This window comes from Amphiprion ocellaris, chromosome 24, assembly GCF_022539595.1.
Source record: "Amphiprion ocellaris isolate individual 3 ecotype Okinawa chromosome 24, ASM2253959v1, whole genome shotgun sequence".
NCBI classification, from domain to species: Eukaryota; Metazoa; Chordata; class Actinopteri; family Pomacentridae; genus Amphiprion; species Amphiprion ocellaris.
This window is the reverse complement of record NC_072789.1, coordinates 1,966,208-1,985,109: the sequence shown is the minus strand read 5'-3', so window position 1 is coordinate 1,985,109 and position 18,902 is coordinate 1,966,208. Positions and strand designations below refer to the sequence as shown.

The window sequence follows — 18,902 nt, the reverse complement described above, 5'->3', positions numbered from 1 at the left end:
GAACACAACGAAACGTGCTAAAGTTGGAGCAGGAAAGTCCGAATGCAGCAGCAGCAGCTGCTGTGAGCAGAAACAGGTGAGAGTCGTTCATACAAGCAGCTCTTTCATCCAATCACAACGACCGTTTCCTGGCTGTGTGCTAGAAATTCTGTCATTTTACACCAAGTTTCAGTCATTTCATACCAATTTTGAGTCATTTTGCACCAAGTTTGAGTTATTTTGGACAGGTTTTGAGTAATTTGCAGCAAGTTTCATGTCATGCTGAAGATGCTGTGTCATTTAGGGATTTTTTTGAGTCCTTTTACACTTATTTTCAGTTATATTAGACCATTTAGAGGCCTTTTGCACCAATTTTGAGTTTTATTGGACAAATCTTGAGTCATTTTACACAAATCTTGAGTCATTTTGCACAAGTTCTGAGTCATTTTGGACGTGCTTCAAGCCATGTTGAGTCATTTTGCACCATCAATGCGTTATTTTACACCATTTTTAAATCTTTTTGGACTAATTTCAAGTCATTTTCGTCAAAGTAGAGTCATTTGGGACACATTTAATAGACCTTAAATGAAAAGTTTCAAGTCATTTTGGACTTTTTAAAGTAATTTTGGAGATCATTTCGCAGAACGTGTCTCATTTTGGACAAGTTTACAGTCATTTTGTCCATTTTTGAAACTTTTCGGACTAGTTTCAAGTCATTTTAGTCAAGTTTGAGTAATTTGGGACAGATTGTGAGTAATTTTAGACTTAATCTTAATGAGTGCTCCCTTCACATTTTAAAACACACTTCAATCAGGGAGGTAATTAAGAGCTAAAAATATTTTTTATTCCTGAAGATAGATGGCATCAATCTGTTCCCAGCCGTGAGTTTTATTACTAAATGTTAAATGATTAAACTAAACAAGGCTGAGTGTTTGGATCAACAGGAGCGTATATTGTGGAGTCTCACTCCTGATAAATTGTGAGGAGTGTGTAGCGTTAGGTAACGTTCCTCCCGTGGGCAGCGCTAAAGATAGATCAGACTACGCCACTTGTTGAGGAATGTCCAACGTGTAACTTAAGCAGAAGAGGAGATTCTAGAGCTGCGGTAGATTCATTAAACAACATCACTGCAAACTACTGCTCATGTTTCCAGAGTGTTTAGAGGCTGTATGGAAGTTATTGCTGCAGGAAAAGATTTTTAAAAAACTTGTTTCACTTAGTAAGAGCCCCTGTTTTAAACAACAACATTAAATAACTTGATCACTCCTTCATTCCATTCCCCATGGATATCCACAATTCTTTTATCTTTTGTTATTCGTTACTGTTTGTCAGACCTCTCATCACCTACCTTTTGTTGTCTGCCAGATTTTTTCATTCAACTACCTACAGCAAACTTCAACAAACTGTACTGATTTATCCACAAATAATCAATAATCATTGACTAATGTACGTCAAATTAATTGTCTTTCACCAAATGTTGCAACCATTTTTCCCCATGAGACTGATTCGATTTTAAAAATGTGCTTAATTGCATGAATTTAACACATTTTGTGTCTCATTTTTGTAATATTTTGTCTTGTTTTTGTTATTTTTTTGTCTTTTTTTTGTCTGACTTTCATCGTTTATCTCGTGCTTTTGTCATTTGGTGTTTCCTTTTTGTCTCATTTGTATTTTTTGTCTTATTTTTGTAATTTTGTTTTTTTTTGTTTTGTCTGTTTTTTTTGTTGTTTAGTTTCTCGTTTGTCATTTTGTGTCTCATTTTTTTATTATTTTGTCTTGTTATTGTTATTTTTTTTGTCTGACTTTTGTCATTTTGTTTCTTGTTTTCGTTGTTTTGTGTTTTTTGACACGCTTCTGTTTGTCTACTTTTTTTGTTGTTTTGTTTCTCGCTTTTGTCATTTTTTGTCTCATTTGTGCTGAATTTTTTGTCTGTTTTGTTTCGTGTCGTTTGTCTCATTTTTTCTCATTGTGTCTCATTTTTGTAATATTTTGTCTTGTTTTTTGTCTTGTCTGACTTTTGTCGTTTGTCTCATGCTTTTGTTTCTCTTTTTGTCGTTTTGTGTTTCCCTTTTGTCTCGCTTGTGTTTTTTGTATTATTTTTGTAATTTTGTGTTTTGCTTTTTTGTTGTTTTGAGCATCATTTTTTTGCAGCGCTTGTGTTGTCTATTTTCTGTCGTTCTGTTTCTCGCTTTTGTCATTTTTTGTCTCATTTGTCCATTTTTTTGTTGCTTTGTAACTTTTTTGTCGAACTTTTTGTAATTTTTGCCTTGTTTTGTGTCATTTCTCTCATTTTTTGTCATTTTGTGTCTCTTTTTTGTAATATTTTGTCTGTGTCATTTTCTGTTTCCTTTTTGTCTCACTTGTGTCATTTGTCCACATTTTCGGCATTTTGTTTCTCGCTTTTGTCATTTTTGTGTCTCGTTTGTCTATTCTTTTGTCGCTTTGTAACTTTTTTTCTAAATTTTTGTCCCTTTTTGTTTTAATTCATGTCCTTTGTCTCATTTTGTCTCTTGCTTTTGTCATTTTGGGTCTCACTTTGTAATATTTTGTCATTTTTGTCGTTTTTTTGTCTGACTTTTGTCCCTTTGATCATAAAATAAAATACTATATCATCAGTTCCAGATAGCTGTGACTAAATGTTGTGTTCGTTTGTCGACACTCTGTGATCTGGAAGTAGTAAAGGGGTAAATCATAAACTGAGGCTGAATGTTGCTGAAATTTTACTTGTTTTTCTTTAGAAATTTCAGGTTTTTCTTATTGTTTTATGAAAAGATAATTCCTTAAATGTGAACATTTTTGCACAAAAAAAAAGGAAATATTAGGAGTTGTGGTTATTTATAAGTTGTGATTTTACTGGTCACTGGAGATCAAATTGTGCTGAATGTGGAACCTGAACTAAGATGAGTTTGACACCCCTGATCTACAGGGACAAAAGTTTGGGCTCTAAAAACATCCTTTCAGAACATTTTGGTCTTTCCTTGATTGGGACGGAAAAATAAACCCATGGTGCATCATTTTAATGGAGCTAATTTGGTCTCTTTTTGAATAAATAATCTCACAAGGGCGCTAGGGGAAGGCTGGAATAAAACATAAATGTGGGGAAAGAAAGACAAAAAAAAGAAGAAATAAAACACTTAAAGGTTTACAGTCCTCTACTATGAATGTGAGGCTTTTACACGAATTAGTTAGGATCAGATTTATTAAAATGTTTGACATCTTACAGTGTTTATGGATGCAGTCAGTTCAGCTGCTGAGTTAATGATTCAGCTCCACCAGTAGAGGGCAGTGTAAGTGTGTGTGGGTCCATCCGTGTTAGAAGCTTACAAAACATCACATTTTTTCATTTAAGAAATCTAAGAAAACACATTCATACACACAAAATGGAAGTTACACATATATTTGATGTATATAAGGGGCTTGAGGTTGTGTGGATTAAACACTAATAGAGGGAAGAGCAGCTGCAGGGAGCTTTAATCTGATTTGTTTGGAGGTTTCATGGGTTGTGTGTGAAGTTTAGACTGCAGTGCTCATCTGTATTCCTGAGTAGAAGACGTGGAGGAAAAACAACGGAGGTGTCTGTCCAGGATTATTGGACTAGAAGTGCTGGAGGACAGGGCATAAGGACGGGATGTAGTGGAGATGTGGAACATGCCTGAGATTTATGAAAAGAACTTTACAACCCTGTGGAGAATGAGTGCTTCTAGCTGCCCCTCCTTGGAGTCTCTACAGCAGATGTACGACAGACGCCTTCCCTCAGCCTCCTGGAGAAACAACACACATTTCATTCTTTCAATAATCAAATAAAACTGTTTGAGAAAGGCTAATATAGTCATATAATATAAACACACACACATATATATATATATATATATATATATATATATATACATCTGTATGTATTATTAGTATTAAACATCAGCAAGCATTTCTTGTTTCTCTGTACTTTCTTTTCATGCTTATTTGTTTTGGTCAAATTGAGTCTCGTTTTCGTTGTTTTCTGTCTTGTTTTTGTCGTTTTGTGTCGTTTTTGTCGTTTTGTGTCTTGTTTTTGTCATTTTGTGCCCTGCTTTGTCATTCTGTCTTGTTTTTGTCAGACGATCTTATTACCATAGCAGCTAAGTCTTTCTCAGACTCAAGTTTGTTGTCGTTTTGTTCTGTGTTGTAAAGTTATTAACACAGATGATGATGTGTGGCACTTCTTATTATTTCATAATGAGGAATAATCCTGTTGAATTTGACTTTTGGCTCAGACTCTTTCATTGTATTCATTAAACCAGTGATAACAGATATTGAGCTGTGAGTCTGCAACAGCTGTCATATCAAAATGCAAACTAGAGACATATAGCTGGTTAAAAACACCAAAAAGAATTGGTCACCCTGAGTGGTAGCGATACTGGAGATATTCATTATCGGAGCCAGAAACAGAGAGCAGCTCGGTGTGAAGACATGAGGTTCCTAAAACGGGCGGGATGAGTCATGAGAACGTACCGGTGGATCTGGAAACCACACACGTCCTCTTGCACTCCTCCTCCGTGTCGAAGCGGTTCCTGTTGCCGCTGCAGCCTCCGTACCAGAACTGGGCGCAGGCGTTGGCCTGCCGGTCGTAGTACCAGCGGATGTTGTAGTCCCGACACGTGCCCTGGTCCAGAACCAGGCCACAGCGGGGGTCCAGAGGGGCCGACTCTGCAGGAAAACCTCACGTTAGGATTCAAACTTCATCGAACTTCAGCTCTGCTTCTTCACCACACTCCACAACACACATAAGCGAGACAAAAAGGAAACACAAAACGACAAAAAAAAGACAAAAAGCAACAATAACAAGAAAAAATAGTCCAAAAATGACACCCAAAATGACAAGAAAATGAGACAAACAACAAATCAGACAAAAAAGAAAAAACAAGACACAAAATGTTACAAAAACGACATGCAAAATGACAACGAACTGAAACGAAACAGAAGAGACAAAAAATTTGACAAAAAAAGTTACAAAGCGACAAAACAATGGACAAACAACACAAAAAAATGACAAAAATGACACAAACAAGACAAAAAAATGAAAAAAGCAAGAAACAAAACAACCAAAAAACACAAGTGAAACAAAAATAAACACAAAATGACAAAAACAAGAAACAAAATGACAAAAAAAGACAAAAAACAACAACATAAAATAACATAAAAATGACACCCACAATGACAAAAATGAGACAAAGGAGGTGAAACAAAATAAAAAGAGACAACGAAAGTTACAAAGCGACAAAAAAAATGAACAAATGACAAAAATGAGAAACAAAACAAAAACACGAGACAAACGACAAAATTCAGACAAAAAAGGACAAAAGTACCATACAGCAATTTCAAAATACTCCAGTACAAGCAAAAGTCCTGCATGAAAAACTCCTATTTAGGTAAAAGTAGATGAAGTATTGCAGTAACAGTCCTGGTTTGCTCCCTCTGACTGACATATTATTACTCTGCCAAGGAACAGTAGAATTCTGTGATGATCGGCGTCTGTCTGTCTGTCTGTCTGTCTGTCTGTCTGTCTGTCTGTCTGTCTGTCTGTCTGTCTGTCTGTCTGTCTGTCTGTCTGTCTGTCTGTCTGTCTGTCTGTCTGTCTGTCTGTCTGTCTGTCAGCAACATTCCTCAAAACCAGACTAACAGATTTGGATGAAATTTCCAGGGAAGGTCAGAAATGACACAAGGATCAAGTGATTAGATTTTAGCAGTGATGCAGCTTATAGTCTGGATCCACAGATTAGTTAAAGATTTCTGTATCATTGCCAGATAGTGACACGGCGTCACTGTAACCATGACAACAAGTGAACACTACATGATCACATGATTGTGATCCTACTACAAATCCACCACTGAGGACCACGAATGTTGATAAAACTGTAACTGTTAATAAATCCGACTTCTTAAAGAAAATTTTCATAGTTTGGAGACATATTAAAGTCATTTTGGACCCATTATAGTAATTTTTTTAACCCTTCTCAGCCATCCTAGACTATTTACTCATGTTGGACAGGTTTTGAACAGTTAAGGAGGATTTTTGAGCAAGTTCTGGACAAATCTGAGTAATTTCTAGTCATTTTGTACATATTTCGGATCATTTTTGCCAAATTTTAACAACATTTTGAGAACACACTTATTTTGTGAGGTCAAATTTGAGTCATTTTGGACGTGTTTTTATTGTTTTTAGTCATTTTTTTTTACCCTTCTAAGCCATCCTAGATGTTTAACTCATTTTGGACAGATTGTGAACAGGAAAAGAGGATAACTAATAAACAAATGCTGCATTTCTGACAGTGCCATACGGGGGAATGAGCAGTCTTGGAGGAGGACTGCACTCTCTGAGGCTTTTCTAGTTATATCTGGCATCATTAGAGCATCAGCAGTGTGTTCATGCTGTCGCTGCTGCAGATGGAGCGAGTTTGAACCACTTTATTTACAGGGACAGCAGATAAATCTGAAATGTAACGTCTGTGTCTCAATCACAGCAGACATTTGTTATTTAATCAGCGTTTAAAAACACAAAATGTCCTGATTGAATAATTAGCTAATGGATGTGATTCCAACATGTGGCAGATGGATCTGAAGCGTCTCTGAAGCTCGTCACATGATTAATGGGAGCGGAAGGAAGAAAAAACTAAGTTCTGACACACAAATCTGTTTTCAGTTTGTCTCTAGTCTTTGATTTTTACTCAGACATTGGATCACTGGAACATTTCTGGAAATGAAACCATGTGAGAAGAAAAAAAAAATTGTAAGATGTGACAGACTACACGCTGCTTTCTGGAGGAAGGTCGAAAGTCACTGGATTAATCTGGAACTGTTGTATTTTATGAGCTTCTTAGGTTATCTAGTAGAAAGTATGATAAAGTTGCAGACAATGGAAGTAATTAAGTCAATGTACTTTGTTTTTTCCCACCACAACTGTGCAGGAATGATGTATTTAGCACTAAACCTACCGTTCAAAAGTTTGGGAACACCAAGACAATTTCATGTTTTCCATGAAAACTCCCACTTTTATTCAGAGTTAATGTTGCTCTATGTTAGCTAAAGTTGTTCTATATTAGTAAAACTTGCATTATATCAGTTAGTTAAATTTTAAATGTGATGGAATGGAATGAAAACGAATTCAATCATTTAAAGTTTGGCTGAATTGTGAGATGATGATGCAGCAGCAGCAGTGACAGTGTCTGCTACAGGTCTGAAAGTCCACAAATCACACGCACAATTTACACACAGAATCATTTCAGAACTAATATCACTGCCTGCGACAGGAGAGAGATTATCACTTAGACTTCAGTCATTTAAATTAAAGGTTTCACTGTGGCCTTTTTGTTTTAAAGATGTGTGTTTGATGCATAGACTGTATATAATATATCCTTAGATACAGTCCATGGTTTGATGCTTGGTGCAGGAGGAGTCTAAGGGAAATCCAGAGTGACTTAGTTCCAGCTTATGGTCTACTTGTCTACATGTGGTAGGAAGTAGCATTACTTTTCTTGTTCTCAGCATTTTCAGGACAGCTAACAATACAAAGAAAGATGTTTCAATTTTCTATAATATAATGATGTCCAGTCTCCTCTTATTGCATCCATATCTGTAATTTATTATTTTATTGTTGCCTTTTTCCAAGAATGTATTATTATTATCATCGTTCTTATTAATATTAATAAGAACGATGCATGGCAGGTTTTAGGCCAACTTGAAATTATACAAATGTGTCTATTTACAAAATTATTCTTGTTTATAAATACTAGGACTGAAACGATTCCTCGAGTTATTTCGATTACTAAAATTCCTCGAGGCAAAGTTCTCTGAATCGAGGCTTCGTTTCATCAACTACATGCTAGACCCCGGACCGTGGTCCGAGGCTGGACCCAGACTTCATTTGATACAAACCGGGTCCTTAAATCTGACGGGACGCTTCTATTTTCACCAGTGCAGCTTTTCTACTGTTTACAGCAGGAGTGTCCAACCAGTCTGGTCTAAACGGTCGTCTAAACTGGACGGCTGCACTGTGTCAGATGTTTAAAGAGAGTTTTCTCTTGATAAATCCCAGCAGTATAACGGATTTTCTACCTTTGGGAAGAGCCGGCCGTGGAGCAGGAACGTACTGCACCGATACACTGGAGGAGGATGTGGTTATATTAGTAGAGGATGAAGATGAAGAGGAGCCTCGTCTGCTGGAGGAGTCCTCTCTGGAAGTGGGGACTGGAATGTAGTCAGAGGTGTTGCGGTTAAATGTGTCCCCGCGCTCGGTTCCATAGTTTGTAGTTCCTGTGAACACCTGCTGGCGTCCTCCTCCCTGAAACAGGAAACACACTGGAAAAAACGCCCCTCTCAAAACAAGAAAAACAAACTTATTTCAAGGAAATTTTACCTTGAAATAAGTGAAAAAATCTGCCAATAGAACAAGTGAAAAATGGCTTGGTAAGATTTCTTGAAATAAGCTATTTAGAATATTGAGATCTTAAAATTAGCTGGGAAAACTTATTTTAAGCTCTATTTTACCAGGATTGTCAAGCTTGGGTGTCTTAAAATAAGAAAAAAAATATCAGTTTTTCACTCAAAAATAGATTTTTGCTTTCATGTAACCTCGTAATTTGAGATGAATTAACCCCCCTGTTGTCCTCATTTACAGGCACCAAACAACATTGTTTCCTTGTCTGAAAAAAATCCAAAAATTGTGCAAAAAAAATTCCCCAAATTTCTGAAAATTTGGAAAACCTTCAGGAAGAAAATTCCAATAATTCCTTATGAGTTTCCCTTACAAATTTTGTTTTAAAAAAAATCCCTCAAATTTGGCAAGAAAATTCTTGTAAATATTTTCAAAAAATGAGTAAAAATATTCCAAAAATTTCTTAAAATATCTAAAGTGATTCCATATATATCGGTAAAACTGCTAATATTTTCTTTAAGAACATTCACATAAAAATCAACCAAAATCCAGCAAAATTCACTGGATTTTGGTTGATTTTTATGTGAATGTTCTTAAGAAACATTTTTAATATTTCTTTTTTTTCCCCACCAAAAAACGTTCAAAGATTTCCCAAAAATGTTGAAAATGTGGACATCAGAAGTTTCACTGTGAAAATATATATTTTTTTCACATTTTCAAACTTTAAAACGGGATGTTTTGACCCACAGGACGACACAAGTGTTAAACTTATTTTGAGTTTTCTTGTAAAATTCAACTCAAAACAAGATAATTTCAAGATTGTTTGACTTAACAAGATATTTAAGATGCATTGTCTTAAAACAAGTCCCTCCATCTGCTGAAATGTCTTTTGTTAAGTGAATTTATCTTAAATCAAGTGGGATGAGACATTTTGACTAAAAATAAGACAAACAGACTTGGTAAGATTTAGAGTTTTTGCAGTGCAGGAACCAGTGTCTGGGATCTCAGTGTGAAACGTGTGTGTTTGTGTTGTTGTGTTCCATACTTGTGTTGTGCTGGAGCCTCTGCCGCCCTGCTGGCTGCCCTCCACTCGACCTGCTTCCTGTTCGGGTGCAGGTCTGTACCCGTAGCCACTGATGGCGTAGTTCCCGTTGAAGCCGTTCCTGTTGCCGTTGTTCCCGTAGCCGTTGTAGCCGTTGGTTATTCTATTGTAGATCAGGGCTCCGTTCTCGTCTTCACAGAACTGGCTCACTAGCTTGGATTCCAGAGCTGAAACAAAGGAGATGAGGAGGAAGTAAGTCACTGTGTTGGTCTAAAGGTTGCCCGGAAACACTGGTGGAATCCTTTAGAGACGGTTTACAGGGAAATGGATGGATTTACATCAGCCTGGTCCACACTCATGTCCCACACAGGATCAATTGTAACGTTGTTTTCCATTGTTTGCTTCTTCTTATCTGCATTTTTTAAAATAATGTCTGATTTTTATTGTTTTTCTCTAATGTTTTTGTCATTTTGTGTTTCTTTTTGTCTCGCTTGTGTTTTATTTTTCTCATTTTTGTCATTTTTGTGTTTTGCTTTTTTTTGTTGTTTTATGTAACACTTTTGTTTCACACTTTTGCCATTTTTTGTCTCGTTTCTCCATTTCTTGTCGCTTTGTAACTTTTTTGTCAAATTTTTTGTCTCATTTTTTGTCATTTTGTGTCTCATTTCTGTAATATTTTGTCTTGTTTTTGTTGCTTTTTTTGTCTTTTGTCTGATCATTTTTCTCCCATTTTTGACGTTTTGTTTCACGTTTTGACGACAAACTTTTTTCTCTCGCTTGTGTCTTTTGTTATTTTGTGTTTTGCTTTATTGTTTTCTGTATCATTTTTGTTGTTTTGTTTCACGCTTTTGCCATTTCTTGTGTTGTTTCTAACTTTTCTGTCAATTTTTTTGTCACTTTTTTTGTTTGGTATTATTTGTCTAATTTTTTTGTCATTTTGTCTCTCTTTTTTGTACTATTTTGTCTTGTTTTTTTTGGTTGTTGTCTTTTTAAAGTAAAATACTATATCATTTCAGTTCCAGATAGGTGTGACTAAATGTTGTGTTCCTTTGTAGACACTCTGTAATCTGGAAGTTGTAATGTGGAAATGATAAACTGAGGCTGAATGTTGCTTAAATTGAATTTATTTTTCTTAATAAATTTCAGGTTGTTCAGGATGTTTTGTAGAAAGATAATTCCTTAAATGTGAACATTTTCAGAATGTACTTTTTTGCACTAAAACAAAGGAAACATGTGGAGTTGTGGTTATTTATAGGTTATTATGCTGTGATTTTACTGAATGTGGAACCTGGACTAAGATGAGTTTGACACCTCTGCCTTAGTTCATCAGTAAACATGTTTAGTAGTTTACTAATCTCTTCACACAGTTTTTTAATGTTTTTCTGCCACAGAAATAAGGAGCTCTGTAAATATCAGTCTTACCAGGCAGAGTGTTGAAGTCATCGATGAGGAACATGTGCTCAGCATCGGGGTCGGAGGCGATCAGGTTCAGCTCCCTCAGGAACTCTGCCTGGGTCGGGTCTGAGGTGTTCACGATCCCCAGAGCGAACATCTCGATGTTGGCAGCATGAGCTTCTCTCACAGCGATGTCCAGCTTCACTGGCTCCCGTTTGTCCGTCTGCCCGTCGGTAATCACGATGGCCACTTTGCCGACTCCCAGCCGTGAGCTGTAGAAGGCCTCCTGTGTGGCTTTGCGGATGGCGGTGCCGGTGTACGTGCCTTCTCCCATGTATGGGATGTTCCTGATGGCCTGCTTGATGTCCTGCTTGGTGACGTAGCGGGCCAGGTTGAAGACCAGTTTGACCTCCAGGCTGTAGAGGACCAGGCCGATCCTGGTGGCGTTGCGTCCCACCGTCACCCGGTCCACCAGAGCGTTCACAAAGTCCTTGATGATCTCAAAGTTCTCCGGGCCCACGCTCTCCGAGCTGTCGATGACAAACACCAGCTCCATGGGCCTCTCCTTACATTTGATCCCACATCCTGGAATCACATCAACACATGAGATCATGGCTGAAATGTTGACGAGGTTTCGTCTGTGGAATCCGATCCAGCGATTCACAGATAAGACCAGACAGCTGCTTAGATGGAGAAACTCTTCTCCAGTAACATCTGTGCGGTTTGGTCAATGCGAAGAAGTGAAATAAATACTGCAAAGATCAGGAGATACTTTACCGCAGATCTCTTTGATCATTCGAATGATGTCCTCTCTCTGAAATGAAGACACAAACGCAGTATGAGCAAAGAACAGGAGACGCAAAAGATGAAAAAGTAGATGAAAATAAAGAAACTCACAGTGAGGCCGGCTTCACCTTTGATACCTTGGCGACCCTAAACATTTAATGGAGACAAAAAATAGCAGCAATGTTCTAAAAGTGTCAGAGTTCCTACTAATGTTGGGAATACAGAGTATTATGTCCTTCTATTAAACCCTTTGATGCACAACATGGTTATGAGATAAACATTTTCCATTGAATATGGGTCACTTTTGACCCACGTTGTGCATCAAAGGGTTGATTCTTCACACTATACAGAAGGTTCAAGCCCTGGTACCACAATGACAAACCAGGACACAACAAATTAACACATGAAGATGTCAACGGCGTCACCTACAGGCTGTCCAGGGATTCCAGCGTCTCCCAGATCCCCTTTGGTTCCCTTCATGCCCCTCTCCCCTGCCGAGCCTCGGTCACCCTGTTACAGCAAATACATCATCATCGACCAGAACGTTACAAAAGGCTTACAATTTAAATGTCCCAGACAACATAGAGACTGACTTTAGCTCCAGGAAAGCCTTCTCCAGGGAGCCCCCTCGGCCCTGCCACGCCCTGGGGACCCTGTTCACCCTGAATCAGACGCAGAAATCAACAGACTGGTTCAAACAAACCAATACAGATGAAGGTATTTGAGTTCAATATTTATTATGAGACTGCTGAGACAGAGAGAAAAAACAAAACCGATGAGATTGCATACGTTTCTTTGAGGAGGATCACCAATCACAGCCTACCTTTGGCCCTTGAACTCCTTGTCCTTGAGGCCCCATTGGCCCTGGTGGACCAGGTCGACCCGGGTTACCCTGCAAATCAAAGGAACTTCATTTGTACACCATCTTCCAGCAACAGCTCCATTCAAAGAGCTTTACATCCATCCATCCATCCATCCATCCACCCATTAATCCATCCATCCATCCATCCATCCATCCATCCATCCTCATCAGGGTCATGGGGGGCTGGAGTCTATCCCAGCTGACTTAGGATGAAGGTCACCAGTCCATCACAGGGCTACATATACAAACAAACAATCACACATTCACACCTACGGACTATTTAGAATCACCAGTTAACCTCAGGATGTTTCTGGACTGTGGGAGGAAGCTGGAGAACCTGGAGAAGCACAGGGAGAACATGCAAACTCTGTGTACAAAGATCCCATTAAGGATCAGATTAAGGATCTGACTTTTGCCGTTTGTCTCATATTTTGTCATTTTGTATCTCATTTTTGTAATATTTTGTTTTTGTTTTTTGTCTTTTTGTCTGACTTTTGTTGTTTGTCTCATGTTTTTGTGATTTTGCATTTCCTTTCTGTCTCACTTGTCGATTTTTTGTCATTTTGTTTCTTGCTTTTATCTTTTTTTGTCTCGTTTTTGTTGTTTGTGTAATTTTTTGTATAATATTTTTGTCCATTTTTTGTTGCTTTGTAAATTTTTCATCTATTTTTTGTCTCTTTTTTGCTTTATGCCGTTTGTCTAGTTTTTTTGTCATTTTGTTTCTTGCTTTTATCTTTTTTGTCTCGTTTTTGTTGTTTGTGTAATTTTTTGTAAAATATTTTTGTCCATTTTTTGTTGCTTTGTAAATTTTTCATCTATTTTTTGTCTCTTTTTTGCTTTATGCCGTTTGTCTAGTTTTTTGTCATTTTGTTTCTTGCTTTTGCCATTTTGTGTCTCATTTCTGTCATATTTTGTCTTGTTTTAGTTGTTTTTGTTGTCTGACTTTTGAAGTTTGTCTCATTTTTTTGTCATTTTGTTTCTCGCTTTTGTCATTTTGTGTCTCATTTAAAAAAAACTGCTTTTCTTTCAGAAATGAGGACATTTCAAAGTGACCCCAAACTTTTGAACGTTAGTGTACATTCTGAGTCCGGTGAAGCCACTTCTGAATTTGGTCAGATTTGCTAACAGGTGACAGTTAAAGGTGAGAGGATGCTGCAACAAAACAGCGACATTATGAAATATTGTTTTAATTATAATTAATATTATAATTTATTAATAGTATTTATTTATTTATTGAACCATTATTAATATCCATCCCTTTGGAATTCCATATTTTTGCCCTGATTTGTTCTTCCTACAAGGTTGACCTTCATAGAACTAAATTAAAGAGAATCAGCTGGTGTCACGATGAACTGAAATAAACTCTATCTATAAAGGTTTTACTAGAATAGGTCTCCAGAATGAGAAGACTTCAGAATAAGATCATAATGTGGAGAATGTAATCCATCAGGACAGAGCAGGCTTGTATGACACATGTATCATCAATAATTCAGCTTTAACCAGATTCATAATGAATAGACACAATAATCTATTCCAAGGTTATCTGTTCTATAATCCTGACTCATGTGTGTCCTCTTTCTTCAGATGTCTGTCAGTGTGACCTGCTTCTGCATTTTGGGGGTTTGACAGCTTTAGTTGAGTCCTCAGTTTAACCCTCATGTCGTCCTGCGGGTCAAAATTGACCCGTTTTTAAGTTCGAAAATGTGGAAAAAAATGTATTTTCACAGTGAAACTTCTGATGTCCACATTTTCAACATTTTTGGGAAAATTTTTGAACATTTTTTGGTGGAAAAAAGAAATGTTAAAAATGTTTCTTGAGAACATTCACATAAAAATCAACCAAAATCCAGCAAATTTCGCTGTTTTTTTTTGTGAACGTTCTTAAAGAAAATAGAAGTTTTACTGATATATATGGAATCACTTTAGATATTTTTAGGATTTTTTTTGGAAGATTTTTACTCATTTTTTTGAAAATATTTTCAAGAATTTTCTTGCCAAATTTGGGGGATATTTTTAAAATAAAACTTTTAAGGAATTATTGGAATTTTCTTCCTGAAGGTTTTGCAAATTTTCAGAAATTTGGGGAATTTTTTGCTGAATTTCTGGATTTTTTTCAGACAAGGAAACAATATTTTTTGGTGCCTGTAAATGAGGACAATAGGAAGGTGAAGAACATTCGCATAAAAATCAACCAAAATCCAGTGAATTTTGCTGGATTTTGGTTGATTTTTATGTGAATGTTCTTAAAGAAAATATCAGACGTTTTACTGATATATATGTAATCATTTTAGATATTTTTAGGATTTTTTGGAAGCTTTTTACTCATTTTTGGAAAATATCTCCAAGAATTTCTTGCAAAATTTACTTTTTTTAAAAAACATTTTTTAAAATTAAATTATTATTATTATTATTATTATTATTATTATTATTATTATTATTATTATTATTATTATTATTATTAATAATAATAATAATAATAATAATAATAATAATAATAATAATAATAATAATAAGGGAAACTTTTAAGGAATTATTGGAATTTTCTTCCTGAAGGTTTTGCAAATTTTCAGAAATTTGGGGAATTTTTTGCTGAATTTTTGGATGATTTTTTTTAGATAATGAAACAATTTTTTTGGTGCCCATAAATGAGGACAATAGGAGGGTTAAATCCTGGCTCTGCTGCATGACCGACAGACCTGCAGAATCGCTGCTGTGAGGCGTCAGAGGACATATGTGGTGCTGGGTGTTGTTTCAGCAGAGCCTGTTAGACCAAGTGTTTCTCATCAGACACATATGTCCATGGAGATTCACACTCTGCAGCCATGTGTCAGAGCGCTGAGGGGGAAATCATGATTAATACCCCGAACAAATCAAGACCTCTGCGGGGGGCATGTCGGCACACAAGATGAAGAACTATATTTTCATATCTGTGAATCTTCAGAGAGCATGACTCAATCAGGACCATCTGGTGGGACGTCAAACACAATTAAAGGAAACTTCCTGCATGAGTTAACACCTCAGAATGTCGTCCTGGACTCGTGTTTGCACAATCAGAAAACAAACGCCGTGTTTTTACGGGCTACAATCAAACAATCTAAAGAATCAGATCTGTGATCAGAACTCTGTGTACATTTATTTACCCGCTGATGGAGCTGGTTCTGAAGGACTCAGTGCAATCATGAGTAAGAGTGTCAGAGGGATATATGTAGTGGAATCTCATGTTACAGCAGGAGTGTCAAACATTGAGCCCACGGGCCAAAAGCGGTCCTCCAGAGGGTCCAATCCGGCCCTCAAAGTAGAAGAATTCCAGAGAAGACATTAACTGCAGATTGTAAATTAGTAAAACTATAAATTTAAAATAATTTCTAGACCATGACAAGTTGTTTTGATCAGAAAGTAAAATACTAGATTGTTCATTGTTATTTTGTCATTTTGTGTCTCATTTTTGTAATATTTTGTCTTGTTTTTTTGTCTTTTTTAGTCTGATTTTTGTCGTTTGTCTATTTTTGTGTCATTTTTAGTCTCGTTTGTGTCGTTTGTCTCATTTGTTGCCATTTTGTGTCCCATTATTGTAATATTTTCTCCTTTTTGTTGTTTTTTGTCTTTTTTGTCAGACTATTGTCGTTTGTCCCATGTTTTTCTTGTTTTGTTTCTCGTTTTTGACATTTTGTTTTTCCACTGTGCCTTGTTTCTGTTGTTTGTCTATTTTTTTGTCGATTCGTACCTTTTTTGGCTTTTTTTGTTTTGTCTATATGTAGCCCAGTCTACCACAGGGCTACATAGACAAACAATCACACACACATTCACACCTACGGACATTTTAGAATAATCAATTAACCTCAGCATGTTTTTGGACTTTGGGAGGAAGAAAACCCACAGATGTACAGGGAGAACATGCAAACTCCATGCAGAAAGATCTCAGGAAGGCTGGGACACAAACCGGGAACCACCAAGCCACTGTTTAGCCCCAGAAGTAATCAAAAATCTAAAAAAAAGTAAAGGTTGAAATTTACCGGCTGTCCTTGAAGGCCTTCTCCTGGAGGTCCAGGTAAACCAGGCAGCCCTCGGAATCCAATATCGCCCTGAAAAGACGGAAACACAGCGAGGACATATGAACATTTAAAACACGGCAAAATACAATCCATCAAACAAATGAACTTCTTCTTGTTTCCTTTAAACAAATGAGGACATCTTTCACTTTAACTCCTCTTCAGGTTGGATGTAAACACAGCTTTAAAACTGATCTGACCAGTGATTGGTTTTGGCTAAATTTTAACAACAGAGACAAAATTCAGCGGAGTGAACACAACAGTTTGTCCTCATATAGCCGGAACTGTGAACCATCTGTATCACATCAGGTTACTCATCATCTCTGTAATGTCAGTTAATGGCTGATCTGGAAACATGTTTTAACCCTTGTGTCGTCCTGCGGGTCAAAACTGACCCGTTTCAAAGTTTGAAAATGTGGAAGAAAAAAATATATTTTCACAGTGAAACTTCTGATGTCCACATTTTCAACATTTTTGGGAAATCTTTGAACATTTTTTTGTAGAAAAAAGAAATGTTAGAAATATCTAAAGTGATCACATACATATCAGTAAAACTTGCAATATTTTCTTTAAGAACATTCACTGAAAAATCAACCAAAATCCAGTGAAATTAACTGGATTTTGGTTGATTTTTTGTGAATGTTCTTAAGAAACATTTTTAACATTTCTTTTTTTCCACCAAAAAATGTTCAAAGATTTCCCAAAAATGTTGAAAATGTGGACATCAGAAATTTCACTGTGAAAATATTTTTTTCCCCCACATTTTCAAACTTTAAAACGGGTCAATTTGACCCGCAGGACGACACGAGAGTTAACTGCAATATGCTGAAATGTTGGCCTAATATACCTAAAAGAAACACTGCAACTGTAACAGATAAGTCCTCATTTTAGACGTAAGGCAGTACTGGAGTGAAGTCACACAAAATGTAGGTAACTTACACCCATGCTGCAGCTCTAGACAGGAAGAGACATCACTTTCTGTTTCATTTTTTAAATCTGTTTTGCCACAGCAAGCTTTAATCTTACAGATCCACATTCCCACCTTTGGTCCAGGGATTCCCGCTCCTTCCGGTCCAGGCTCTCCTTGGAGTCCAGGTAGACCAGGAGGACCCTAAACAGGACAGGACATGAAGGTGATGCAGAAATACTGTACAACAACATCAGTGAGATTTTCATCTGGTGCGCAATTCTCCGTTTTTGTCCAGCTCAAAACATAATGAGCTTTACAGGTGCTGTAACCGATTCAATTCTAAGTTCAGCAGCAACCAAACAATCCAAACAATAATAAATAGAAGACAAGAAAAGCACTCAGAGAGCGCAGTGATACAGAAGTCTTTAACAAATCTCCACATTTGTCCATAATTACTAGAATTTTGTCAAGAACTTGCTGAAAAGATCCCTTTTTCCTGTTCACAATCTGTCTAAAGTGAGTAAAACATCTAGGATGGCTTAGAAGGGTTCCAAAAATGACTAAAAACAATAAAAATGTATCCAAAATTATTCAAATTTGACTTCATAAAATAAGTGTGTTCTCAAAATGCTGTCAAAATTTTTCAAAAATGACCTGAAATACGTGCAAAATGACTAGAAATTACTCAAATTTGTCTAGAACTTGCTCAAAAAGTCCTCCTTAACTGTTCAAAACCTGTCCAAAATGAGTTAATGGTCTAGGATGGCTGAGAAGGGTTAAAAAAAGACTAAAAATGGGTCCAAAATGACTTTAAAATGTCTTCAAACTATTAAAATTGTCTTTAAAAGGTAAGAATTATTGACAGTTACAGTTTTATCAACATTCGTGGTCCTCAGTGGTGGATTTGTAGTAGGATCACAATCATGTGATCATGTAGTGTTCACTTGTTGTCATGGTTACAGTGATGCCATGCCGCTATCTGGCAATGATACAGAAATCTTTAACAAATCCCTGGATCCAGACTATAAGCAGCATCACTGCCAAAATCTAATCACTTGGTCCTTGTGTCATTTCTGGCCTTCAATGAAAATTTCATCCAAATCTGTTAGTCTGTTTTTGAGTAATGTTGCGAACAGACAGACAAATGGACAAACAGAGTAATAAATACACTTCAAGAAACACACTGAGTTTGATGACATCCTTCGATATATGATGATTTTTCAGGGTAAGTGATTTAAAACAAAACGTTGCACTGATTCAGTCGCACTACAACAATATAAGGAGGTCATGAATGGGTCAAAAGTAGGAAAAGACTGATTTAATGGTTGCTATAATTGGACATTTGTGATCTTTGAATGAGGTTCTGCTGCTGATTGCTGTCATAAATAAAGCATATCATCTGCATTTAAAATATGTTAAAGTTCTTGTCAGAAGGTTTCCTAAAGCGTCAATAGACTCTCCTCAGGGATGTT

At 36.6% G+C, this 18,902-nt stretch overlaps 1 protein-coding gene across 2 annotated transcripts in view; it reads right to left on the bottom strand.

The window, feature by feature from the left end:
* Positions 1–3,160: 3,160 nt before the first annotated feature.
* Positions 3,161–18,902, bottom strand: part of LOC111589072 (collagen alpha-1(XXVIII) chain-like) — a 52,012-nt gene continuing 36,270 nt past the window's right edge. For both annotated transcript variants that reach the window (XM_055008683.1, XM_055008684.1), the window contains 12 exons: positions 17,563–17,631; positions 16,485–16,553; positions 12,433–12,501; positions 12,203–12,271; positions 12,039–12,119; positions 11,721–11,756; positions 11,601–11,637; positions 10,851–11,408; positions 9,432–9,655; positions 8,068–8,293; positions 4,468–4,662; positions 3,161–3,740 (listed from right to left, as the gene is read on the bottom strand). In XM_055008683.1, the coding sequence (XP_054864658.1) occupies positions 3,733–3,740; positions 4,468–4,662; positions 8,068–8,293; positions 9,432–9,655; positions 10,851–11,408; positions 11,601–11,637; positions 11,721–11,756; positions 12,039–12,119; positions 12,203–12,271; positions 12,433–12,501; positions 16,485–16,553; positions 17,563–17,631 (1,641 nt within the window). In that variant the 3' untranslated portion in view covers positions 3,161–3,732. The remainder of the gene's footprint in view (positions 3,741–4,467; positions 4,663–8,067; positions 8,294–9,431; positions 9,656–10,850; positions 11,409–11,600; positions 11,638–11,720; positions 11,757–12,038; positions 12,120–12,202; positions 12,272–12,432; positions 12,502–16,484; positions 16,554–17,562; positions 17,632–18,902) is intronic.